This window comes from Populus euphratica, unplaced genomic scaffold (genome assembly GCF_000495115.2).
Source record: "Populus euphratica unplaced genomic scaffold, PopEup_1.0 scaffold9.1, whole genome shotgun sequence".
Lineage (NCBI taxonomy): Eukaryota > Viridiplantae > Streptophyta > Magnoliopsida > Malpighiales > Salicaceae > Populus > Populus euphratica.
Genome location: NW_011499857.1, coordinates 2,152,926 through 2,178,998, shown reverse-complemented (window position 1 = coordinate 2,178,998; position 26,073 = coordinate 2,152,926). Strand labels below are relative to the sequence as shown.

The 26,073-nt window shown below is 35.6% G+C and overlaps 3 protein-coding genes and 2 long non-coding RNA genes across 5 annotated transcripts; 4 read left to right on the top strand and 1 right to left on the bottom strand.

Annotated features, from left to right (window-relative positions):
* The first annotated feature begins 3,769 nt into the window (after positions 1-3,769).
* Positions 3,770-9,217, top strand: LOC105123754 (microtubule-associated protein 70-2-like). The gene is made up of 11 exons (XM_011023463.1): positions 3,770-4,233; positions 4,332-4,417; positions 5,423-5,488; positions 5,573-5,743; positions 5,848-6,018; positions 6,131-6,286; positions 6,369-6,515; positions 6,638-6,709; positions 6,810-7,340; positions 7,426-7,613; positions 8,678-9,217. Exons 1-11 carry the CDS (start codon positions 3,999-4,001, stop codon positions 8,715-8,717), a joined length of 1,863 nt encoding a protein of 620 aa, XP_011021765.1. The 5' UTR covers positions 3,770-3,998; the 3' UTR covers positions 8,718-9,217.
* A 1,490-nt stretch (positions 9,218-10,707) lies between these two features.
* LOC105123753 (dynamin-related protein 1C) lies at positions 10,708-21,201 on the top strand. Its single transcript, XM_011023462.1, has 16 exons — positions 10,708-11,133; positions 11,232-11,295; positions 11,445-11,549; positions 11,654-11,755; positions 13,194-13,244; positions 13,366-13,427; positions 14,916-15,006; positions 15,126-15,190; positions 15,287-15,481; positions 15,637-15,756; positions 15,856-15,926; positions 16,155-16,380; positions 16,917-16,967; positions 18,065-18,305; positions 18,632-18,771; positions 20,772-21,201. Exons 1-16 carry the CDS (start codon positions 11,002-11,004, stop codon positions 20,895-20,897), a joined length of 1,842 nt encoding a protein of 613 aa, XP_011021764.1. The 5' UTR covers positions 10,708-11,001; the 3' UTR covers positions 20,898-21,201.
* On the top strand, positions 11,775-12,186 carry LOC105123751 (uncharacterized). The gene is made up of 3 exons (XR_841934.1): positions 11,775-11,852; positions 11,886-12,043; positions 12,124-12,186. It is a non-coding gene; the product is annotated as an uncharacterized LOC105123751 (long non-coding RNA).
* LOC105123752 (uncharacterized) lies at positions 17,038-18,051 on the bottom strand. Its single transcript, XR_841935.1, has 2 exons — positions 17,581-18,051; positions 17,038-17,316 (listed from the first exon to the last, which is right to left on the bottom strand). It is a non-coding gene; the product is annotated as an uncharacterized LOC105123752 (long non-coding RNA).
* Positions 21,202-22,383: 1,182 nt separating the features above from the next.
* On the top strand, positions 22,384-23,918 carry LOC105123831 (leucine-rich repeat receptor-like protein CLAVATA2). Its single transcript, XM_011023571.1, has 3 exons — positions 22,384-22,396; positions 22,497-23,168; positions 23,773-23,918. Exons 1-3 carry the CDS (start codon positions 22,384-22,386, stop codon positions 23,889-23,891), a joined length of 804 nt encoding a protein of 267 aa, XP_011021873.1. The 3' UTR covers positions 23,892-23,918.
* Positions 23,919-26,073: the final 2,155 nt, after the last annotated feature.

The window sequence follows — 26,073 nt, the reverse complement described above, 5'->3', positions numbered from 1 at the left end:
GGGGGGGGGGGGGGGGGGGGGGGGGGGGGGGGGGGGGGGGGGGGGGGGGGGGGGGGGGGGGCATGGCGTTTTGCCAGTGGAATTTTATTTTATGCTCTCCTTGGATTTTTTTTTTTCACATTTGGTTAATGTTTGATTTTCTTAAAAAAGTATATATTTTTTGTTGCTTGAAAACAAATAGAAGAAACAAAGACCTAATTTGATGTTAATGAATACTTAATTTTTTTTTTACAGGGAAGCAGAGAATGGATCATGCATGGAGGTAATTGGAAGAAGAAAGAGGAAAAAAATAATAAGTTACTAGAGCCATGTCAACCACCACACGATATCTTTTAAAAAAGACCTGTCAAGATAATTTCAACAATATTAATAAAAAGCACCATCAAAGGTTGGGTCATGTTTATTTTTATATTTTAAAATTATTTTTGAAAAAAAAATATTTTTATTTTTTATTTTAAATTAATATTTTTTAATATGCTGATGTTAAAAATAAATAAAAAATATTTTTTTAATATTTTTATATAGAAAACAACTATAACCATACACACTCTCGAAAAAAACACAGACTTCTCTCAAGTATGACATTGAGGAATAATCAAGTTTTTTTTCTTGGAAGGAAAGAAGGGATTATGCATGGAGGTTGATGAAAGAAGAAAGAAAGGAAGGATAACGGGTTGTCGGAGCCATGTCATATATTATCAACCATCATATGACTTCTCTTTAAAAAAACCTTGCTGAGATGATTAACAGCGTCAAGGAAACACACCATCAACAGATTTCCTCGCATGTTGTTGTGTGACTTATACGTGCAAGTCATTTTTTTGTCCTCGATTCTTTAAAAACTTTTCAATCTAGTCCCAAATCTATTGCATATGGGTCCAATAAAGGCCCAGCCATCAACCATGAAGAATAACAGGGGAGGGAAAATAAAACGATAAATTGACTCATCGAGTTAACTCATTGTATTATGTTTGTGCCCTTGTGAATTTTGCAGATTGACTAAGGTCAATCTAATAAGACATTATTTTTTTTATTTCATGTACATGTTCTTGTTTACTGTTCGGGAATTTATTATTTCATATTTGATTCTATCTTCGTCAGGCATGAATTACAATGAATGGACTTTAAAATTGCAAGTTCTCACGCAATTATATTTAGAATCCAAGCACAATTAGATCAATAAAAAAATAAATGAGTAATGTTAGGAAATGTAGCTAAATTGATCAGATTTTATATTTATATTTTAATGGTTATGGTTATTAGTTTGAGTCCCACAAATCTTAATATCACTAAAAATTTACATGGTCATTAACTTCAGAGCTTGTAAAATTAACGGAGGGATATACAAACTAATCCAAATACTTATGTTAATAAAAAATAATTATCATATTTTTATTTAATTTTTTATCATTCCTTCTCTAATAAAAAATGTTATATGATTAAATAGATATACCAAATAGCATCACATGACACACTATCATGTTCACTTGTCACTATACATATTTTAATATTTTAATTTATTTTTTTATTATTAACAATCTTTCTTACCATTCATTAATATATATAATAATTCACATTTCAGGCTTTTCAACATCAAAAAAAAGATCCAGGTTGGTGCGATAACACGAGCGTAAATATCTTTTCTATAACAAAATTGTACAATAAATAATGTTTAGAAGTATAATTCAATTATTGTCAAGATCTCGGAATTATTAAAAATTTATATAATTATTAAATTTAAATTTTTTAAAATTAGTCGAGAAAGGTATAAAGTAACCTAATATTTATATTAATAAAAAAAACATTACATGATAAGTATAACAAATAATATATTAAAAACGAACACGAAAAAGTGTATTGAACCAAAAACTCCGTCACTGACACGTACTTCAAAACCTTCTGGGACGAAGGAACAATATGATGCTAAGTAGAGTATCATATCTCTCTCCTTTTTTTATACCTATGGAAATCGATGCAGATAATTAGTGTATTTAATAAACTATTAGGTCGTATACCCGTGTCATGATTACATTATTTTGAATTTTTTTATTAAAATAATTTTTTTATTAACGTATCTTTTATTTATTGTAATTAACAAAATATTTTCAATTAGAATTATTATTTAGATATTTTTAAAAACATTTTAAAATTGTTTTAAAAAAATAACAAACAATCTTAAAATATAACTTTGTATGATTGAAAGCTAGAAAAAAAATGATAAAATCATATTTCAGATACATTTTAAAAATTCAATAATAATAAATTTTTATTGATGGAATTTCCATGAATAATTTGCTATAATATTATTATTTAAAGAACACTTATTAAAATTTAAATAAAACTTTACAATAATATTTGAGAACTTCTAATTCTAACTAAGGAGAAAGTGAATTTAACAAATACTATCTGAGGTGTGAGAGGGGAAAAAAGAAGAAGAGCAAATGGCGATACCAAACACCAGATCCATCACTAGCAAGCCAGACATGCGCCTGACCTTCTTCTTCTTCTCTCATTTTTTTCTCATGTATATCAAGGGACTGTTTACTTTTTTTCTTAGCTTTACCCCATAATACAAAATTAGTATGAGATATTAAAAAAAATTATTAAGGTACCATATAAAAACTATCCCACACATTTAAAATGTCTATTTATATACAGTCAATATTGTTGAAACTGATCGAACCTTTTAATATATTTAATAAGGCATTGTAGGATGTTTTTAAACTGTGTTTTTTAATTACAAACACATTAGAATTTTTTTTAGTTATTTTTTATATTAATTAATTAAAATAACTGAAAAAAATAATATAAAAAATTTTAAAACCATTATTTTAATACCATTTTAAAAATAATAAAAAATTTTAAAAGCAATTTAAAAATAGAATGATCATACATCTATTAAGTGCTAATCATTTTCAATTCGAATGCCAAAATCCAGCGAAAGCCTAGCCAGTAAGGCAAGGCAAGGCAAATGCTCCAGCGAGAGCAGAATTTACTAAAACGCGCTGTCGTGCGCATTACGCACCCCATTTTATTTTGCCTAGATTCCCGTCTCCACGCTCCAGGGAATTAGTGTGCGCATTGCGCATCCCGCTCATCACAAAACAAAATCTTCCCAACGCAACGAAACAAAACCAAACGAAGAAAAAAAGAAAGCAAAAAAACTAATTAATAAGTAAAAAAAACCCATCATATTAGTCTCCCAATCATGTATATTTTATTTTCTATATCGAGTCCACGTTCTATCAGCTTTATCAACTAAGTCCCTAATCTATACACATCCCACCAATCAAATCCTCGTGTTTAAACAACTGGAGACCACGCTAAACAACACATGCTATAACAGAACCCAATTTCCTCCCTCTTCGACCCCAAAGTACCTACTTCTCTACCCATACAACACGTGCAAGATTACATGTACAATCAAAGCATAAAATTGCTCTAATCGGGCCTTAATTAGCCCTAACCTGTCTTAAATAAAAAAACAATATCCAAGTATTTTCGTACTTATGATTAGAAAAAATATATTAGAATCAGTTTAAGAACATTTAAACTGGACATGCATTATCCAACGTCCCAACATCGTCTACAGTTTTATTAATGGACGGATTTGACCGAGGAAAAGTATATTTAGAGAGGATCGGACTAATAAGATAAAAATACATAGTTGGAGGACCAATATGAGGTTTGCCCTAGTTTACTATCCCATAATACAATGAGCAAAGCGCCCCACTGCTTCTTTTTCTTTAAAGAACAGAACAAAACAAAACACTCTCCTTAGTCCTTATTATCACTGTTAATAACGACATACACATCTACTCGTCGAGATTTAAAACACAGCAATCACTCTCTAGAGAGAGAAAGAAATACTATAGATAAATAAAAGAACTCTCCTCTCTTCCTTCTCTTTCTAAAGAAAGCCTACACTTCTCTCTTTATATCTCTGCTGCATTTGGATGTGAGTAGGGGAGATAGGTACGAGTATTAGATCGGAGGATATGTCGGAGGTTTCCGGCGAGGGAACGGCTGTCCTTGAGGTTAATGGTGGAGGTGTGGCCACGACGATGACGCCACTTACTGTGTCTGGATCTTTTAAGGAAGGGACTAAGAGCTCGTCGAGGAGGCGGGCTTCGGTCAGGCCAAGCTTTGATGCCGACAATGAGTTCATGACTTTGCTTCATGGGTCGGATCCGGTTAAGGTGGAACTTAATCGGCTTGAGAATGAAGTTAGAGGTGTGAATGTGGTTCGATCTGCTGCCTTTTGAGCTGGATTAAATTAATTCTGATATTTATTTATTTTTTATGGGTTTTTTTTGCTGTTTTTGGTGTAGACAAGGATAGAGAGTTGGGAGACGCACAAGCGGAGATCAAGGCGTTGAGGTTATCAGAGAGACTTAGAGAGAAGGCTGTTGAAGAGGTCATTTATCACTCTCTCGCCGTGTTTTGCTGTGTTATTTTAATTTTCTGGTTTCAATTTTGAAAATTTATTTTCGAATGACTAGTTTTGCTGATGAGGTTAATATGTTTGTTACTGTCATTGCAAGTGTTGCCTCTATTTGATTTTAAATTTGATTTATGTTTGATTGTGCAATTATTTTCTTGATGCAAATGTTAACTTTGAAGTCGATAGAAGATGGCATTTTTTACCCATAAGATCTAGTTTATGATTTTTTTAGCTACTGAAAAATGTTGATCCTGATAGCTGTTTGTCAAATAAAGTTTTCTTTATTCAGTTCTGATAACAAATGTCATATTTGCTTGGTCATCTGATAATGCTGTTAAGCTATATCGATCAAGGAAGTTGCATTGGTATTGATTGTTACTGGAGGCGATTCTGTTGTCTGTTTTTACCCTTTCCATTTTTTACTTTCATAAAGCAATTCCATATGTTATGCTACTTTTAATGCTAAAGGAAGAGCTAGAAATTGTTTTAAGTGTTAAAGTTCATGTTATGCCCTTTTAATTTCTCTAACTCCATCTGTTTATATTTTGAATCGATGCCAACGAAGTTACTGTGTAGTTTATCATCAAATTTTGATTTTTTCCAATTACCCCCCCGGCCTCCCTATAAATTTCAGTATTTTTCTAGCGTTGATGTCTACTGTTTTTCACTGCTAGATTTCCACATTCATCTTTAAAACTTTTTCTTAATTGGGCTTGGAATGGACTCGAATACACACCCTTGTGCTTGATATGGATATTATCATGTTTGAGGTTTTGAGTTTTCACAAAGGTCCTTTAGTGCTGTCTATTGTAAATAATCGTCTGATGTGCAATTTTATTCATGTGGGATTTTTTTCTACCTGGATTTGGGCATAAACTTTCTTTCTTCATGCATTTTTTTTCTTCTTTCAATGATTTGGAAGCAGTAGGTGTTCCAATTGATCCTGATTTTTTTTTCGGGGGTTCTTTTGTGCCTTAGCTCACTGATGAACTCTCGAAGGTGGAGGAGAAGCTCAAGTTAACGGAATCTCTTCTAGAAAGCAAAGTATTGCCTGGGACCTCTTTCATTTCCTCCATTATTTTTTTTTCACATTGCTATTTATGTATTTAAAATTAAAATTGTTTGCAGAATCTAGAAATCAAGAAAATCAATGATGAGAAGAAGGCCTCCATGGCAGCCCAGTTTGCTGCGGAAGCCACTCTTCGAAGAGTTCATGCTGCTCAGAAGGATGACGACATGCCTCCAATTGAAGCCATTCTTGCACCTTTGGAAGCTGAGCTTAAGCTGGCTCGCCAAGAGGTATGCTTTTCTTGAGTGTAGCCGTGATTCTATGCCAACAAGGGCGCATGTTGGTTGATTTATGATTTTTCTTTTGACCACTGTGTTCTGCTGGTCTTTTAAAGATTGCGAAGCTTCAAGATGATAACAAAGCATTGGATCGTCTAACTAAATCTAAAGAAGCAGCTTTAATTGAGGCTGAAAGGACAGTTCAAGTTGCCTTGGCCAAGGCCTCCATGGTGGATGATCTCCAAAACAAGAACCAGGAGTTAATGAAGCAGATAGAAATTTGTCAGGTATGGCAAGCTTGTGTGGTGCTCTTCGTTCCTCTTTTACAAATGTGTTGGACGGGATATTCGATATTTTAGTGTATACAATGTATGATCTATATAATGTTTGTGATTGCAGGAAGAGAACAAAATATTGGACAAAATGCACAGACAAAAGGTTGCAGAGGTTGAAAAACTTACCCAGACTGTAAGGGAACTGGAAGAGGCTGTTCTTGCTGGTGGTGCAGCAGCAAATGCTGTTAGGGATTACCAGCGGAAAGTGCAGGAGATGAATGTAATGTTCATTACATATTTTGCTGGACATCATACCTACAAAGGTGCCATAAATATGATATGCTTGTTGTTCTGTTTTGCAGGAGGAAAGAAAAACTCTTGACCGGGAATTGGCCCGTGCAAAGGTAACAGCAAACAGAGTGGCCACAGTAGTAGCAAATGAGTGGAAAGATGCTAATGACAAAGTGATGCCTGTAAAACAATGGCTTGAAGAGCGAAGATTTTTGCAGGTTAGTGTTGACCTTAGTTTTGTTTCCTTCTATTGTTTGATCTCTGTTTTGAATTTTCTTCATTTTATTAAAATGCCTTGTACTTTTCAATCCTCACCAATGTTGATACACTGTTGTTATAGGGAGAAATGCAGCAACTTCGTGACAAGCTTGCTATAACTGAGCGGGCTGCAAAGTCTGAAGCACAGTTGAAAGTGAGGATCTGGTTTTTCCAGCTGAGGCCTTTTGGTTTGTTTGCTTTGTTTTGCCTTTTCTCCTGGTCCTGAAAGTAAACTATGCTCTTGCATTTTTCAGGAGAAATACCAGTTGCGTCTCAAAGTGCTTGAAGAGAGCTTAAGAGGGTCTTCAAGCAGCAATCGCAGTGCGTCAGAGGGAAGGTGTATAAGCAATGGGCCGCCTCGTCGTCAATCCTTAGGTGGAGCTGATAACATTTCAAAATTGACCTCCAACGGCTTTTTGTCTAAGAGAACCTCTCAGTCTAGATCTTTGTCCTCTAGCACCAGTTCAGTGCTGAAGCATGCTAAAGGAACATCAAAATCATTTGATGGGGGCACAAGATCATTGGACAGGAGTAGTAAATTGCTCTTGAATGGAGCTGGACAAAATCATTCATTCAACCAACCTTGTGATGGAACCAAGGAGACTGAGACACCTAATTCGTGGAAAGGGAACTCGGATGAAAAGCCCACTGAGTTCCCACCGGCAGATGCAGAGGACAGTGTTCCTGGGATACTGTATGATATGTTGCAAAAAGAGGTTGTAGTTTTGAGGAAAGCTGGTCATGAAAAAGATCAAAGCCTAAAGGACAAGGATGATGCAATCGAGGTTGATATTTTTCTCTCGTCTGTGTTATTGTCCTGTTGTTTATACTTCTGTTTAATTATTTTTTTTGCAATTGTTGATTTTACAGATGTTAGCTAAGAAAGTAGATACATTAACTAAGGCAATGGAAGTTGAGGCAAAAAAGATGAGAAGAGAAGTAGCTGCAATGGAGAAGGAGGTTGCTGCCATGCGTGTAGAGAAAGAACATGAGAATAGGGCAAAGCGGTTTGGTAATTTGAAAGGGCCTGTGAGTGCTGCTCAGATGCTTCCTGGGAGGTACATTCTTTAGAAACTTATCTCTATTCTTTCACTCTAATAATTCACACGTTTAACTAAACTAATATATTGTAATGTGAACACCATTGGTTGGTGTGTAATTATCTGTCATTGACCAAGGAGATCAAACCATGTCTTTTGAAAGTTTATTTTCAAATTTCTGGTTCATTTCAATTTCTCGTTTTAATGACTTTACATCTATAGTTGTTTTAATATAGTAGTTAGCTATATTCAGTGTCAATCCATCCTTTTAGTAATGCATACTGGGAAAGAAATTGTCCAAATGTAAAGGACGTGTATGCAGGGATTGAATGGCAATCAGCGAGACCTGTAGTTTCTCTGGGCTTGGCTCTTGCTTTAGCAAATATATAAGATGAGATCTAGTTGAGTGTCTTGAGGAATTAGAGTTTTAACTTTGATTTCTGACAATGGCATGCCTAGTAAACTGAAGAACTGGGCTAAAGTTTAACCAAACCAAGATCCGTGGCTCTGTTTTTGTAGCTTTGCCCCCTCCCTCCCCTCTCTATCCCATATATTACTCGTGATTGCATGTTGAAGAAGTTAAAATAAACATTGCCCTTTGGTGGTCAGCAATATCCTGGCCTGTAGTCTATTGTTTGAAGCAACTAAAATGGAGGATGATGAACAATTGAATGAAGAAGATGAACTTTGCCCATGTTCTTTATTGTTGTTTATCAATTAAATTTACAGGATTAAGTGTCCAAGTAGAGGATCTTGGTTTCAGTTCCATTAAACCACGGACCATTAGATTAGAAATATGAGTTAGATGCTAAAACTGGTTGCTAACATTTTGTTATCCTCCTTATTAATGGGGTATTTCAATTTGTTTCCTTATTGTATAGGATCATGTAGAACAGAATCTGGCATGATTAAATTCTGGCTGTGGCAATACGTGAATTTCTATTCACCTAGAAGATACTTAACTTTATGATTTCAATTATCTCGTCTGGTTAATAGCGCTGAAAAAAGTTTGCTATTTAAGAAAAGGGAGCTATTTAGATAAATATTTATTTGTCTTAGAGAGATCCTCCTATTTTGTGCAGAAGTGTATCACGTAGCGGGTTAACACGCAGCACCCAATGACCAATAATTTGCTCCCCCGGAATCAGCAAGGAGTAAATCTGCATAGGGTCTTCAGTTCATTTTTATAATTTTTATTTCCCTCTACTGTGATTGATTATAAAGATTGTAACTGGCATGCCGATGACCCTGTTCAACTGAAATTGTCGAAGAAACTATTCAGGGAGAGAAAATTACCGTAGGATGAAATCGGTATGCATCTGACATAGTCTGTTATTCCTCTGTTTAGAGAGACCAGCATACTGATGGAAAGGAAGATATTGACTTTGGGCTAACCTCTTGTCAGGTTTTTCTTTTGAGTGGACAGTGGTTGTGTGGTTGTATAGGTGTAGTTTATTGGCTTTTCTATGGTCTTCCATTTTGCAGTTTATTATCTGTACTCTGCATCTAGCGTGATTGTTGTCTGTTCATGTTAATATTATTGTAATCAGATCAAATTCAGATCTTGTGGTTGTGTTATTCATCTATATGGTTATAAATGTAGCACTGATCTTCTTCTTTCATTTTCTGTTCATGTCATCTCAATTGCACGGTCTTGTCATGTGAAACGTTTGCCATTTTCTCCACTATAATAATAATAATATAATATTAATACTTGACTGGAAGAAATAAAAGCACGTTTCAAAAGCCTTTAAATTTTATTTTATTTTATTCTTTAAATTAATTTTTTAATTTTTTTAATGTGTTGATATATATATATATATTTTTTTTTTTCAAATATTTTTTTTAAAGCAATAGTTACCACCTAAATATAATGAACAAGAGAAAACATCTATGTTTTATTGTGATTTAAATTGGTGTTTTTTTATTTAGTATTTTTTGTGTAGATATTAAAAATAAAAAAAAGTAAAATTATTTTAATGTACATTTTTTAAAATGCTCTTGAATTTGAGTAATGAAGACTGTCATTCTTTCAATTTTATATTATCCCTGGTCCATACATAATTTTTTAATTTTTTAAAAACTTGTTGAAATCTCAAATTTTAACTAATGGATCTTTCCTTCTGAATAAAATATGTAGTCCCTAATCCAAATATTTTGACTTCTATAATGGCAATCATCCTTTTTTTCCTTTTTTTTTTTAAAAAAAGCCTTTTCTGTTTTTAACTATATTCAAGATAATAACGGTAAAGATAATAACGTTATTCTGCCCATGAAGAGAAGTTTTATCGTGAGACTTTCAACACGCTTATTTAACGAGGAAATATCACATCTCTAATAATAGTAATAATAATAATAAGAGATAATTCTCTAATAATAGTAATAATAATAATAATAATAAGAGATAATTTTGATATTTGATCAACAACTAAGAAAATTAATTCATCTCAATATATCACGTTATTTCGGAAATGCATATTTAAAATCATTAGTAAAAAAACCTAGTCAAAATATAAAATTTGTAATAAATATTCATTTTTTATATATAAAAAGGAAACTTTGAAAGGAAAAAACATTATTTGAGAATGATCAGTATTGTCCCATAGTACTATTTAATTATTTTAAATAATTACATGGCCTAAGTCATAACTAACTCAAATACTAAATACTCGTAATATAGTTTTAACTGAGACAAAATACAAGTTAAGATTGTCATAGTAAAAATACCTGTCTTAAAAATATTTTTCCAAGAATTTACGTGGCAAAGTGCTTTCCATCTACAGGAAGCTACTAGCAGTACGTTGAGATACGAGGATGTATAGATTTGATTTTAAAATTTAGTGATCAATCGGAAATATCATCCAAAATACAAAGTTAAAATGATCATTTAACTATATAATTCATAGTATCTCCCAATTTGTATAGTAAAATAAAAGTTGTATTTTTCATCGTCAACCCTGTTTTTTCCCATTATTTACCCTCAACTTTGGCTTAGGATGTGTAAGTGGATGGTTAATTGTAATGTTTACAGCCAAATTTGGGAAAAATGTACATTTTTTTTTTTACATTGAAAAGTATGTATGATATTAAAAGGGGAAAGCACACACGCATGTTGGGTAAGTAAGCCTTCACTCTCTCCAACCGTTTGTTTCTTTATTAAGCATTTTCTCTCCCGGTTTCAGATTCCACGTCCCCATCTATTCTATTCTTCTTCCTTCCTTGCCGAACTCCGAAATCTCCATATTTTTTTCCGCCGATCCAGACACCCCCTTTCACACCTTTCCTGGATCCTCAACTCGATCTCTCTTTGTCTCTCTCACACACATTTCTTTTTTTTTACACAAAATCACACGCATTGCATCAGATCTAAAAGATTCAATTTATTTATTCATTTAAGCAATTAAAAATGGCTACAATGGAGAGCTTGATCGGTCTCGTAAACAGAATCCAAAGAGCTTGCACTGTTCTCGGTGATTATGGCGGTGAAGGCATGTCCCTCTGGGAAGCTCTTCCGTCCGTTGCTGTTGTTGGTGGCCAGGTATTCTATCTCAACTGTTTTTTTTTTGTTTTTTAATTTCTTTATCTGTTTTTTCAGGAGTAATTGATTTTCGTATATTTCTGTGGAAATGCATGTAGAGTTCTGGAAAATCTTCAGTTTTGGAAAGCGTCGTTGGCAGAGATTTCCTTCCTCGTGGATCTGGTAAGCTCTCAATTACCTGACATGATTTGATATTGCATTTTAATTCATTTTTTTTCTAACAACTCGAAAAAAAACCCGAGGATATTGAGTATCTAATTACTTTGATCAATTAAATATTTATGTAATCTTGTTCTGGTTGTGTATTGAAGGTATTGTTACAAGGAGGCCACTGGTATTGCAACTTCATAAGATAGATGGCGGGTCTGATTATGCCGAGTTTCTTCATGCGCCCAGGAAGAAGTTTACTGATTTTGGTATGAAAACTAAATCAATTTTGGCTGAGGATTGCCATCCTCGCTCAGATCGTTGCCGAAAGCTTTCTTAATTCAGTTATCTTGTTTATGCTCTATGTATGCAGCTTCTGTCCGTAAGGAAATCGCAGATGAAACAGATCGCATTACTGGGAAGAGCAAGCAAATCTCTAATGTTCCAATTCATCTCAGTATATATTCTCCAAATGGTCGGTATTTCCCTTGCAACTACATTTAAATAAAGTTATTTAACTGACCTGTTTAAGCTGCAATTGTGGGAAGAGAATAGAATTCTCTTCCCACAACATTTTTTAAAGAGAAGAATTCTCTTCCCACAACATTTTTTAAATATCACTTCTCCTACGCATCTAAGCGCACATGTGAAAATGAGGGGAAATGCTTGCTGCCAGCGATGGTAGAAGTCTTGGACTTGCAACCACAAGGGTGCAATTTCTGGTTTTGAAAGCAGCTGTGGTGGGAGCTTAACCGGGTGATAGGTTTTAGGGGCTGTTTGGGAACGTGGCATTCCCAAAAAATTAAAAAAAAAATTATTTTTTATACCTTAACCGGGTGATAGGTTTTACAGTGCCTTATTGTGTTTAAATGTACCTGCATAGGTTTGTTTATTTAAAAAGACTGTGTATGTTTTGGATATTTTGATGTTCTGGTGTTAAAAATGATTTTTAAAAAATAAAAAAAATCATTGGTATGCATTTCGGTACAAAAAGTTATTTGAAAAGCAATCGTTACCACACTGCCAAACACACTCTTACAGTGCCTTATTGTGTTTAAGTGTACATGCATAGGTTTGTTTATTTAAAAAGACTGTTCTACAGAAACCTATGACCTAACTAATTGTATCTCTAGTTCATTTTAAGACCATTGAAAGACCAATATGAATTGTAGGCATGGCAGTTAAAGAGAAAAATATGGTGCAAGTAACTATTTTATTGCCACAAGAGTTGGGGCATTTCTAGCAGCTATGATTTGCGTCTCCTTTCCCATTTTTGTGCGTGATCCTAGCTCCTAACCCCTTCTAGTGCTGGTTTGTGATCTTTTGGATATGAGCTGCCCATCCATACCTCTAATGTTTTATGTCTTCTTTTGGATTTCCTTTCTTCGGGGCAGATGTCAAATGTTTTTCATCCAAGGTTCATCATCCTTGCCTGTGCATGTTTTGCATACTGTCACGTGTACTTTTTGTTCTGTAGAACCACTTTCCTGCTACGTAAACCTTTATCAGTTGAAGGGATCCCTCTAGAATTGACCAAGTTTCAAACTTGTTTCCTTTTCTTGTGAACTTTGGATTTTTTTTGGGGAGTTCACACAATAAATGCAACCAAGATACCTCACACAATTTTCATTAGTGACAATCACTCACTCAGTATACATTAGCTGTCTCCCATCTTTCTCTTTCTCTCTCTTGGTTTCTTTGTGTTGGGGGGGTAAGGCAGGCTAGGTTCTTTGGGAAACAGTGATTGTTCAAGCATTTATTCTGATTCTTTTTTGTTCTTGTGAGTATATACACTTAAAAATTTTGATGCTTCCTCGTTCTCTTGCATTCTCAGTTTTCATTAACATATGTTATTTCTGAGCCTCTTGAATCCTTCATATGGTTTGACTTTAATTCGTGATTTTGTTTGACAGTTGTCAATCTAACCCTCATAGATCTTCCTGGTTTGACAAAGGTGGCTGTAGGTAAGACTGACTGCTCTTATCTTTAAGTGTAAATTGCACAGATCAGTTCTTAAAATTTCTTTTATAACTGCTAGAAATTTTTGTTTCATACTGCAATAATGTTTTATTTTGGGTTTTGCAGAGGGCCAGCCAGAGAGTATAGTTGAAGATATTGAAAATATGGTCCGTTCTTATGTGGAGAAGGTGAGAATGATATCTAACTTTTTAGTAGAAAGAAGATACCCCTTCACATGCGCAAGATGCTTAGAGAATAAATAAGAGAATGTGATCAGTGAAGGGATACCTCTTCACATGCATAATATTTTTAGAGAATAAATAATACAAAAAAAAAGAAGGATTTAACCAATCTCAAGAAAATCAGTGATGGGAGAAATCCCATCACAGAACTCCACATGGCAATAAAGGATAAGAAGAAAAGAACAGGGATTTTTTGAGTGATCTAGGACATTCTACCTGTTGGATTGAATCATGTTAATTCAGACATGGTTTCTTTTAGCATAACTTTGTGTTGTTTAGAGTTGAAGGATTTAATGCCCATATTATCCTGAACTAGAATGGATGCCATTTAATTCTTGTTATAAATCAATCAGTTAAAGCAAGTTAAAATTTTCTTACTGTAATGCTAGTTATTTTAGCTGTATGCTATGAATTATTTCCAAATGGTTTCTAAAAGACTTAATAAAACCATTAAGCACAAGCCAGTGCAAAAGCAAACAACGATTGATCTAGGGTTCAACCTCCATGTGCGCGGTTTTCTTTTGTTACTTTATTCTTGTTCACTTAAAGGTAGTTTGTTAGAGTAGTTTTGGTATTCCAAACCTGAGCCCTGCCTTTTCTGTCTCAGCAATGGACCTGTATCAGTTCATCTGCCCAGGTCCTTGCAGAAGGAGACCACTTCTTCAAAATTGAAACTCCTTCTGTCAGTAATAGATGCCTGGACTGGATTTTGTCATATAGTAGCAGGTGGGATCCAATAAATGGCGGGAAAAGACTTGTTGTGTCGTGTTGAAAATCTATGAGAAAGAAAGCACAGAGGTGGGGCCTGTGGCTTTTAGAAGCGTGTTGGTTGTAGAATAAATTGCAAGTTCAACCTGCATGTCCCCCCTCCCCCATCTTTCATCTCTTCCTCTTCCACCTGTAGAGTTATTCTTAGAGCCTATAAGGTTCTGGTTTCCTTCTCTTTTCTTTTCTTTTTTCTGTTGCTGAAGGTTTCTTCAAGAAAAATTGGCCTTGCTAAATTTTGACTATAAGGTTCTGGTTTCCTTTTCTTTTCTTTTTCTGTTGCTGAAGGTTTCTACAAGAAAAATTGGCCTTGCTAAATTTTGAGACAGTGAGGCAAAATGTCTTGTGTCCTGGCTGTTAATGTGCAAGATCACACTATCCTGTAATGTTTTTTAATGTGCATGGATGGCATTACTGTTACTATTCTTCAAAGCATGCCTTACACTTCCCTTTTGCCAGTGCTGTTTCTGTTGACATTGAAATGACATTTTAAAGTAGGAACGAAAAGCATTATCTCTTCAAGATCCATTTCTTCCTGTGTTATACATCACTTTTTAATTCAATTGCTGTATCATGAGGACTCGTACTCTATATGAAGTTTTGGGATAATCTATTTTGTGATTACATACTCTTTTACTTATCAGCTTATGGAATTCTCTGATTTGGTAGCCCAACAGCATCATATTGGCTATTTCTCCTGCGAATCAAGATATTGCCACTTCAGACGCCATAAAACTAGCAAGAGAAGTTGATCCTTCAGGTAAGACAACTTAGGCTGCGAATGTTTAAGGGCGAAACCCCTCCCTTCTAAAGCTTTCTTTCAAAAGTGGTTAATGGATGGAGAGTGAAATTTTTGTTTGTTGTATCTGGTGTATTTAGGTGAAAGAACCTTTGGTGTGCTGACAAAGCTTGATCTGATGGACAAGGGAACCAATGCTCTGGATGTATGGATTCATTTTTATGACTACTTTCATTGCTAACTATGAAATTCATTTCCTCAAAGTATAAATCTGATAGTTCCTCTACATCAATGAATTAAGGTTCTTGAAGGGCGGTCATATAGGCTACAACATCCCTGGGTTGGAATTGTTAATCGTTCACAAGCTGACATCAACAAGAATGTGGACATGATTGCTGCCCGTCGGAAGGAGAGAGAATATTTTGAAACAAGCCCCGAGTATGGACATTTGTCCAGTAAAATGGGTGCAGAGTATCTTGCAAAACTTTTGTCCAAGGTCTTTTTATCCATATTATCTAATTACAATGTCCCCTACTTTATAACAAATGTCATTCCTTTTGGAGCTTTAACTTTTGAATCCTGTCTTAAACTGATATTTTCTTCTTTGTACCCCCTTCCCTGTTTGTTGTTTTGCACGTTTTCTCATATTAGCATTTAGAGACAGTTATCAGACAGCGGATACCAAGCATCATTGCTCTAATAAATAAGACTATTGATGAGCTTAATGCAGAGTTGGACCGCATTGGCAGGCCTATTGCAGTAGACTCAGGGGTGAGAAATCACAACAATGAGAATTTTAGATTTCTTAGTAAATGAAAGTATTCGATTGTCCAATATTAACTTGTTGCAATTATGTTTCCTTTTATATAGGCTCAGCTGTACACGATTCTAGAATTGTGTCGTGCATTTGACCGTGTATTTAAGGAACATCTTGATGGAGGGTAATTGCAATTTCCTTTCTCGCTTCTATTTACTGACAGTTTTCCACATTGAAAAATCTACACAGAATCTTTGTTGATTTTATTTTTTATTTTAATTTTACAGACAATTTGATAAAAGTCAGAATTTGGTGTCTGATGTTTTTGATTTGGACAACATGTGCAATTCATTCTGGAATTTTAATTTTCCCAGATAATTGCCGTATACTTGAGTAACAATTTTTATCTCAGGCGTCCTGGTGGAGATCGAATATATGGTGTTTTTGATCATCAATTACCAGCTGCTTTGAAGAAGCTGCCGTTTGATCGTCATCTCTCTATGAAAAATGTGCAAAAAGTTGTTTCAGAAGCTGATGGTTATCAGCCACATTTAATTGCTCCAGAACAGGGATACAGAAGACTAATTGATGGATCCATAAGCTATTTCAAAGGACCGGCGGAAGCAACTGTGGATGCAGTAATGCTCTTACCCATGCTAGACCTAATGATTTTGAAATTCTGGTACAACTACATATGCAATGTATTGTTTTGCTTAAAAGGTTCTTCAGAACATGGTTGGAGGAATACCTGCTACCATGGGCAGCAAGAAATTTTAGTTCCATATAATTTGCCTGACTCATTCTTCAGGCTTGTCTTTTATACAATTCATAAAGTCTGGATAATGTGGGAATGATAGATGTCTTATTCATCTTTATGTAGAAGTCCTTTGGTTGTGCTTTGCATGTATACCCTAGGTGATGGATGCTATAGGGTATATCTGAATGACATGTTTTGATTTTTTATAACCAGGGGATTGAGGGGAAATAATCTGGAGATAGCGTAATATCATGATTTTGTAGTATTGTAATCAACATTGTTTTCATTTCATAGAAAAACAGCCTTGGAAACAAATTGATTGGATTTTTTTATATAATTATGTAGTTCTGGCATTGGATGCATCTTTTATTTCTATTTCTAACAAAATAATATTTTCTGTTATGCTCTCTTCCTTAGGTGCACTTTGTTTTGAAGGAACTTGTTCGGAAGTCAATAGCTGCAACAGAGGTAAGCAATCTTTACTTGCAAGCAACTTTTTGCATGTAAATAAAATTTGTTCTCTGTCTAGATGAGTAAGTACACTTTAATAATTTCATTGCTTATATAACAAAATAGTCTTCTTTTGTTCCTTAACAGTCCTCGATGAAGTCATGTTAAGTTTGAATGCTTCTAGTTTTGTCTCATTGGCATAGAAGTTTTTGAGCCCATCTCAGTATAGATGCTGATGCTACAGTAAAAGATAAAATTTTGGAAGAATAATGCTATTTTATCTTAAAAGTGAAGTAACCTCGTATATATGTCTGCTTTGGAATACAACCAATATTACTGCCAAATCTAGGGACCCATGGAGACAGGCCTGCAGAGAAATATTTGTCAAGCCACATAAGTAAACTCTTGTATGTACTTGCACACTAAAAAGTATGTGTAACATGGGTATTTGATTCACTATGAGATGCTCTCATGTGACATTGGAATACATTTATTAAGAATTCTGTTGAAATTGAAGTGAACTGAAAACCAATCCTCTCTAAAACATATTTGATAGGCTTGTGTTCAATTGATAAATCAGACCTGATTTTGGGTACTTTTAATGCACTGAGGTGCATTTGATAAGCTTTACCCTGTTGAAGTTCAGCAAATGATGCTTTTACTTGGCCAAAAAGCTTGACCTGCTGCCAGCCAAAAGCAAGTTGCATGTTGCATTGAAGTCAATTCTTCCCAAAATTTAAGCATCTCCATGAAGAATTGAAATGTGAGGGTTGCATTTGAGGGAAGACTTGTCCTCTGGAATTTTAACATAATAGCTACAACCATAGTTTTGTTTTGAAGATTGGCTTTATACTTTCTGAAGATAGCTTGGATGCCTTGCATGCAATTTGAGGGCAGAAATGCGACTTGTTAATATGGGAGTTGAATGATGACTGCTGAGAACCAGTGATGTGTCCTCATCTGGAGTAACTGTTATGTGCCACCCAACAATTTCCTGCTATAAATGCGTTGTCATGTGGTCATATGTGAGCTTGAATGTTCAGTCATGGATGAATCTGAGGATGCCAAAAATAAAAGAAAATAAAAAAATCGATGCTATCTTATGGCCATTGCAGGAACTGAAGCGATTTCCAACCCTTCAATCTGACATTGCTGCTGCTGCAAATGAAGCTTTGGAGAGATTCCGTGATGAAAGCCGAAGAACAGTTCAACGCCTGGTTGACATGGAGTCTAGCTATCTTACTGTGGAATTTTTCCGAAAGCTTCACCTAGAACCAGAGAAGAACACAAACACCAACCCAAATCAACCAGGCCCAAATGCGGATCGTTACAATGACAATCATTTCAGGAGGATTGGTATGGGATTCTCTAATTGTTTTCCCCTTCACTCCTTTTTCCTCTTTTATCAGGGAAACTGTGAGGCACTTAGTTTAAAGATCTTCATTTTAGCAATCAGTTTAGTGTTGTGGATTAGAACTGTCTGTATGATTATTCCTTTTTAATTTGCTTATGTTCTTTCTTGCATGTAAAATTTGAAGCTGTATGAATAGTTGTTTTCATATATTACTAGAAGTTCAATTCTGAAATTTTTTCATTTCTCAGAAATTGGGAGGTATGTAATTATCAAATAGTAGGAAAACTTGGGGAACCACAATTGCTGATAAATCATGAATTTATTTCAGGATCCAATGTCAGTGCCTATATTGGTATGGTTTGTGATACACTGAGGAACTCCATTCCGAAAGCTGTGGTTTATTGCCAGGTTCGAGAGGCTAAGAGATGTCTTCTGAATAACTTCTATGCTCAAGTTGGGAGGAGGGAGGTAAAGTTATTAAATTTCTTTCCTTAATGTTTATATATCATATTTTTTTAACCAGGGAAGGCCAAAGACTCAGGACTTGAAGGTTACTCTAGTTTGAATGAGTAGTTGTGGTTAGTTAGCTATACTAGTTGGATAGGGAGCGGGTAATGCAGATGCATGAGAAATTTTGGCAAATTAAAATATTCCATTAGAAGCATTGATGATCTTGAACTCACCTCGTTAGTCACCACATTGATGCGAGAGCGAAAGTGGGAGTCCTCTCTCACTTCAATAATGCCCAAGGCCAAGCAAGTAGGGAATCGAGACAAGCAAGTAGGGAATCGAGATGGGGATTGGTGACCCCAATAAGCTTGATTTGTGCTTTTCCTGAGACGTCAAAGGATAGGCATTATGTCACAAGAACGTAATCACATACAAGGAACATGCTACAAACAAGGCAAAACAAAAGACACTGCAAGCATTACTAACACTAGCTAGTTGATAAACTATCCATCCCTTTTAATTTAGATGTTGGGACTCTTACCCTCCCCCCTCCCCTTCCCCTTCCCCTTGTTAGCCAAACAACTAGCGAAGTGATAAACAATTCTTCCTTTCTCCTAACTTCCCCCAGTCCATCTTTTTTCCAATCTATCTTCCCTGAAAAAGACTCCAAGGGATACTCCGAGCAGAATACCTAAAAGGAGAGTCAAAGTAATGCAACGAAGTGTTAATTTCATAAAATATTTAGTATGTTGAGAGAATACCCAATCCTCTATTATCCAGGATTGTTGGGAATTCCTTGTGTTGGATAGAGAGAACCGGAACCAAATTCCTCAAAAACCAAAATTTGCTGAAGTGGGGGAGACTTTAGATTGTTTAACCTGTCTTTGGTTGTTGAAAAGGTACGTAGAAAAAAAGAAGCTGTAGAAGTTAGGTAAGACTCGAACTTGATATCTCTATCTCTTTTGTTTTTGCGAAGGTACCACTGAGCTACAAGCTCATCAGTTTAGTTCTTCAATATTGCGTTTGTTAGTTGTTTATCTAGAACCTGCAAACCTTGTCAATCATTGTGGAGAGGCTCTCACTTCAATAATGCCCAAGGCCAAGCAAGGAGGGAGTAGTCACATTGATGCGAGAGCGAAAGTGGGAGTCCTCTCTCACTTCAATAATGCCCAAGGCTAAGCAAGGAGGGAATCGAGACGGGGAGTGGTGACCCCAATAAGCTTGATTTACGCTTTTCCTGAGACGTCAAAGGATAGGCATTATGTCACAAGAACGTAATCACATACAATGAACATGCTACAAACAAGGCAAAACAAAAGACACTGCAAACATTACTAACACTAGCTAGTTGATAAACTATCCAGCCTTTTTAATTTAGATGTTTGGACTCTTAACCTCCCCCCTCCCCTTCCCCTTGTTAGCCAAACAACTAGCGAAGTGATAAACAATTCTTCCTTTCTCCTAACTTCCCCCAGTCCATCTTTCTTCCAATCTATCTTCCCTGAAAAAGACTCCAAGGGATACTCCGAGCAGCATACCTAAAAGGAGAGTCAAAGTAATGCAACAAAGTGTTAATTTCATAAAATATTTAGTATGTTGAGAGAATACCCAATCCTCTATTATCCAGGATTGTTGGGAATTCCTTGTGTTGTATAGATAGAGAGAACCGGAACCAAATTCCTCAAAAAACCAAAATTTGCTGAAGTGGGGGAGACTTTAGATTGTTTAACCTGTCTTTGGTTGTTGAAAAGGTACGTAGAAAAAAAGAAGCTGTAGAAGTTAGGTAAGACTCGAACTTGATATCTCATCTCTTTTGTTTATGCGAAGGTACCACTGAGCTACAAACTCACCAGTTTAGTTCTTAAATATTGCGTTTGTTAGTTGTTTATGTAAAACATGCAAACCTTGTCAATCATTGTGGAGAGGCATATAGAGCTCGGTGGTGTCAGGTCCTTGTTTAATGTTTAGAGGGAGTAATTAATTCTACAAGTGATAACATTGTCTTGGATTCCTCGCAGAAGGAGCGGCTTGGTGCAATGTTGGATGAGGATCCACAACTCATGGAGAGGAGAACCACCATAGCTAAAAGGCTTGAGCTATACAAGTCAGCAAGGGACGAGATTGATTCAGTTGCATGGAAATGATAGGTATTCTGGCACACGCCACGGCTTTCTCTTTTTCCCAGAAACATAGCAGCCTAGATTTTCTACGTCGGCATACTCATTGTACTGCTCTTTTTGTGCTTGACAAGAATGAAACTCTACTCGTGCACATTCCAGACTAGATTAATACGTTGATGATAAAACTGATTCCATATTCTTTTTGTACTTTATAATAATGCGAGGATTGTACACTGTGCAACTGTTCGATAGAGTTTTCTCAATGATTTCGCCTCATATGGTTGGGTTTGCTATTTGTTCTTCAGTATAATATTCGTATTCAGTACGAGATTTGACTCGTCAATCCCCGGGGCGTTTATCCAATTTCCAATTTTGCTCCCGAAGTCCAGAATTAATCAATCTTATTCTCTTTCTACCCAACATTTCTTAATGTTCCTCCATCTAAAATCATGAACTACAATGAACAAGCAAGGGAACAAAGAAACCTGTATTGATATTTTTTTTGACAGGGGGGATCAATGAATTTATAAAGCTCTTCAGCTGTAAAACTCGACAATTGAAAATTGATATGCAACCGGATTTTCTTTTTCTATTTCCTAGAAAGTTAAAAAAATTGATATGCAACCGGATTTTCCTTTTCTATTTCCTAGAAAGTTAAAAAAATATTTTTAAAATTGGAAATATTTTTGAAAAAGTGTTGAAAATATCCTAAATTACCACCAACTGAGAAAATATTTACTAAAATGAGTAAAAAAGATTTTTAAAAAAAAAAACCAATTTTCCATGGGCTCACAGAACTTTAAACTGTAGGAAAAGTGTTTTTGGTTTAGTCAGAAAGTTCAAAATTTTAAAAATATGTTGGTCCAGAGAAAACAACTTTCAATTCTTTATCTAGCAAACACAATTTCTTGTAGTGATTAATATTCCCTAAATACAATTAAAGAAAATTTTGGGCAAATACATTATACACCTCGCTCCCCGGAAACATTTTTATCGCTCAGGGAATCGATTTTAAAAATGGAAAAAAATCAGAAAAACAAGCACCGTCCTAACTTCTTGTGTTAAAACACACACACACTTTCATTTTGGGTTTGATCATAACGAGTTCAGAAATTGTTTTTCTTTATTTCCTTTTGCTTGCAAGGAAGAGCCTCAATTTTGAAACCTCTCAAGAATAGAAAGGGGTGGCAAATACAGGCTCGTAGGCCTAGTCCAACAAAGTCAAACATGTGTATTGGAGAAACCCTAATCATGCATAGCTTGTTCAGTCAACTTTACTTGAGTTGAACCATGAATCATTTGCACAATCCTATCCATAGCAAATTACAGCCAGTGATCCGAGTATCACAACCTTGGCTGTTTCACTAGAATGCAGTCAATATATTGACTGATTAATGGAGTGCCGGGGCTCACAAAACGCAGGAGGAGTTTGGAGCCACAAGGGGGCTGGATGGCATTATGAATGGATTGCCTTTGACTATTTAAAGTCATAGGCTTTTCTTCTTGAATTATGGATTATATAGGTACAGTAACGGTGTAACACTGAACGACTACGTGTTACAATGGGAACAACAACCACCAATGTCCTGTTTTCTTGTGCTGATCTTTGTTCGGAAATTTGAGCATTGTTGCGGCACTGGCAGCGCACATTTGCAAATGTGAGCTGCATTCCAAATGAAAACAAGGCACTTCTCGAGTTCAGGGATAGTCTTATTGATCATTTAAACTGGTTGCTGTCGTGGATAGGAGAAGACCGCTGTCCCTGGGAAGGAGTGGTTTGCAGCAGGACTAGCGGTCATGTTATCAAGCTTGATCTTCGAAATCAGTTTCAGCTAGATGAACTAGGCATTCCCTATTTCGATTTCTATCCTGGAAATTATAGCAGCGTTTTCTTGAAAGGTGATATAAATCCTTCTCTTCTTGATTTGAAGCATTTGGAATATCTCGACCTGAGCATGAACGACTTCTCTTCGAGATCCAAAATTCCAGGATTTATATGGTCCTTGATAAAATTGAAATATCTAAACCTTTCCTCTGCGGGTTTCCTAGCAAAGGTTCCCGTTCTTCATGGAAACCCTTCGAGCCTGCAGTATCTTGATCTTGGCACTTTTTCAGCTTTCTATGCTCCTTCGAATTTCTTGACTTCTGACAACCTCCGATGGACATATACTCTTTCTTCCTTAAAATACGTGGACTTGTCTGGAGCGAACCTTCCAAAAGACAACAATTGGTTGCCTTCCATAAATATGCTCCCTTCTCTACTAGAATTACATTTATCCCGTTGTCAACTCTCAAGTATTCTTCAGTTTCTCAGTGTTAATTTCACATCTCTTGAATTGTTTGATCTTTCTCAGAACGGCTTTGATTCTGTAATCCCTCCTTGGTTGTTTAACTTCAGTAGCATTCAACATCTTGATCTCAGTGAAAATGCTTTTCACGGTTCCATTCCTAGCGATTAGCAGTTGTAAATTCCTTGAAGTGCTTGACCTATATGAGAATAATATTGAGGCTGAAATACAAAATACGCTGACAAATCTTTGTACCCCATCTGGCTGGGCTCATGATAGGTTGAAGATATTGAAACTTGGATCAGATTGGTTCCCTGGCTATTTGCCAGTTCAACTTGGACAATTTAAGCATTTAGAATACCTTAATCTCGAATGAAACTCATTTCTAGATCCGATCCCAGCGTCACTAGGAAGACTATCGTCTTTGATACAGTTAAGTCTCGGTCTTAATCATTTGAATGGTAGTATTCCAAAAAGTTTTGGGCAGCTCTCAAATCTGGAAGTTCTAAATGTCTTTGACAACAAATTGGGTGGCAGGTGTCTGAACTTCACTTCGCAAACTTAAGGCATTTAACAGGGACTGATATTGTCTTCAAATTCTTTTGTTATAGATTTCGCCCAACATGGTTGCCTCCATTTCAGCTTCAAGGTATCGGGATGTCGATCTCAGTTTCCACAATGGCTTCGAAGTTCAAACACAAAAGAATGTTCGAATTTTATAAATGTTTAATGCAAGTATATTGGTTTGAAGAAATTTCCTCCGGTATTTTCTGGCATAATCTATCTCACGATCATATTAGAAAATGTTTACCAAAGCTTAGAAAATCTCTTATTGCTATTGGTAGGAACATATATTTGAATGGCAACAAATTTGAGGGACCATTAGCCTCCTTTTCTCTTGATGTGGTTGTACTATCTTTTCAATAATTCTCTCTGGTCCCCTTCTTGAAGCCATTGGGCCATGTGTGGCACAAATTACATGAAGTACACCTCTATGGTAACCAATTAAATGATAGTATTCCACTTTCTATATGCAAGATGAGGGATTTAGAAACTTGATTTTTTCAGAAGTCAGCTATCTAGGAGACTTCCTCGGTGTTTGTAATAGTTAAGTCGTTTAGAAATGTTGAATATTTCAAATAACAATTTGGGTGGTCGGATTTCCAATTATATAGGTTCTTTACAATGTCTCCGATATTTATATTTAAAGAGAGACAGTTTTTAAAGAAAGCTCCCTGCATCTTTGACGGAGCGACGGAGCCAAGAAACTTGCAAACCCTTGATCTGGCTGAGAATACTTTTACTGGCACTATCCTTCCTAGATAGGTGAAAAGTTTTCTCTGGAAATACTAAGCATTCATTCTAACGAGTTTGATGGCGAGATTCCTCATAGTTTTACCACCTTTCTCAACTTCAGAGTGCTGATCTTGGTGTGAAATAGGATTGTTGGAACTCTTCCTCGTTGTTTCAGCAACTTTTCTGTGATGATTGGAGAGGCAAGGAAATGTGAACACTGGCTCTATGCAGGAAAGTATGACGAGAATGCTTTGGTTTCGTGGAAAGGGAGGGAGCTTGAATATACCAAGACACTTGAATTTCCATTTTCAGTTGACATTTCCAGCAAGAATCTATTTTGAGAGTTTCCAAAGGAGTTGACGAGTCTAGCAGGGCTACAAAATCTGAATCTATCAGGGAACAAGTAGCAGGGAGTAATCCCTTTAAATATTGGGCAATTTGAATAGGATGGAATCTCTTGATTTTTTTTTAGAAACAAGCTATCGGGCGCAATTTCTCCAAGCATTTATGCTTTGAATTATTAGAGTTACGTGAACTTGTCATTTGGTAACCTATGAGGTCATATTCCATTGGAAAACCAACTTCAAACCTTAAATGATAAATCCATCAATATTGGCAACGATGGACTTCGTGGACCTCCAATAAAGAGTTGCCTAAAAGATGAAACATCCTTTGAAGGTCATGAACGAATTGAGGATAAGATTAATGATCAGCCGGAAATGTTATAGGGTTGTGGTTGAAATCCTGGGGGTTTGTAGCAATTTGCACTTCATGAAGTCTTAGAGGTACGCATAGTTTCCGTTAGTCAACACAATATACAACAAAATATACACTATGCAACGGGTAGCAACTATGGTAAAGAAAGGCAAATAGGATCCAAAGAACATTCGGCGGAGGCAACTTTCAAGCATGAAAAGATTAGTTCTCTTTTTCGGCGTCGATATCCCTTTGAACATTCATATTACAAATCCAGAGAGTATAGTCATTTGAACATTCATATTATAAGTCCATTTGAACATTCATATTATAAGTCCAGAGAGTATAATATTACAAGTCCAGAAAGTATAATCACATGTTCATTTGGAAAAGCTATTGTTATTAGTTGTAAGCTATTGTTATTAGTTGTGTTCATGGTTTTTAAAAAACAACCGAAAAAAATATGATACTAACTTCTAAAATATTATCAAACACTTAAACAGTTAAAATTCATGGCACATTCCCAGAAGGCTCTACATCTATTTGATTAATTGTCTCTCAGCGCAGTTGATTGCTGAGATTTTTATACGATTTATGCCATCCGTTGTGATTCTTAATCTTTTAAATTTTTGCATCATTAATAACTCCTGATTTCCTTTTTGATATATTTCTGGTTCTAATTTGAAGCTAAATCAAGTTAAATGATACATAAAAATACCTCCCAACTGCTTTGGCTTCAAACACACGCACGGCATATCTTTTGCCTTCCTGTTCTTGATAAAGCAGAGAATTTCCGGAACAGGTATATTATAAGAAGATTTGTTGGAGAAAAATCATCTCCACAACCCCGTTATGTTAATGTGCCTTTCAATTCTTTATATTTGGTTTGCGGGCTTCCACGGGGTTTTGCTGTGCTAAAA

Coding starts and splice junctions, on each gene's coding strand:
- LOC105123831 (XM_011023571.1), top strand. Junction 23,169..23,772: donor ATCCCGTTGTCAACTCTCAA/GTATTCTTCAGT, acceptor CTTTTGTTATAG/ATTTCGCCCAACATGGTTGC.
- LOC105123753 (XM_011023462.1), top strand. CDS start 11,002: ATGGCTACAATGGAGAGCTTGATCGGTCTCGTAAACAGAATCCAAAGA. Junction 15,007..15,125: donor AAGAGAAGTTGATCCTTCAG/GTAAGACAACTT, acceptor TGGTGTATTTAG/GTGAAAGAACCTTTGGTGTG. Junction 16,968..18,064: donor AGTCAATAGCTGCAACAGAG/GTAAGCAATCTT, acceptor TGGCCATTGCAG/GAACTGAAGCGATTTCCAAC.
- LOC105123754 (XM_011023463.1), top strand. CDS start 3,999: ATGTCGGAGGTTTCCGGCGAGGGAACGGCTGTCCTTGAGGTTAATGGT. Junction 4,234..4,331: donor GCTTGAGAATGAAGTTAGAG/GTGTGAATGTGG, acceptor TTTTTGGTGTAG/ACAAGGATAGAGAGTTGGGA. Junction 6,710..6,809: donor AGTCTGAAGCACAGTTGAAA/GTGAGGATCTGG, acceptor TGCATTTTTCAG/GAGAAATACCAGTTGCGTCT.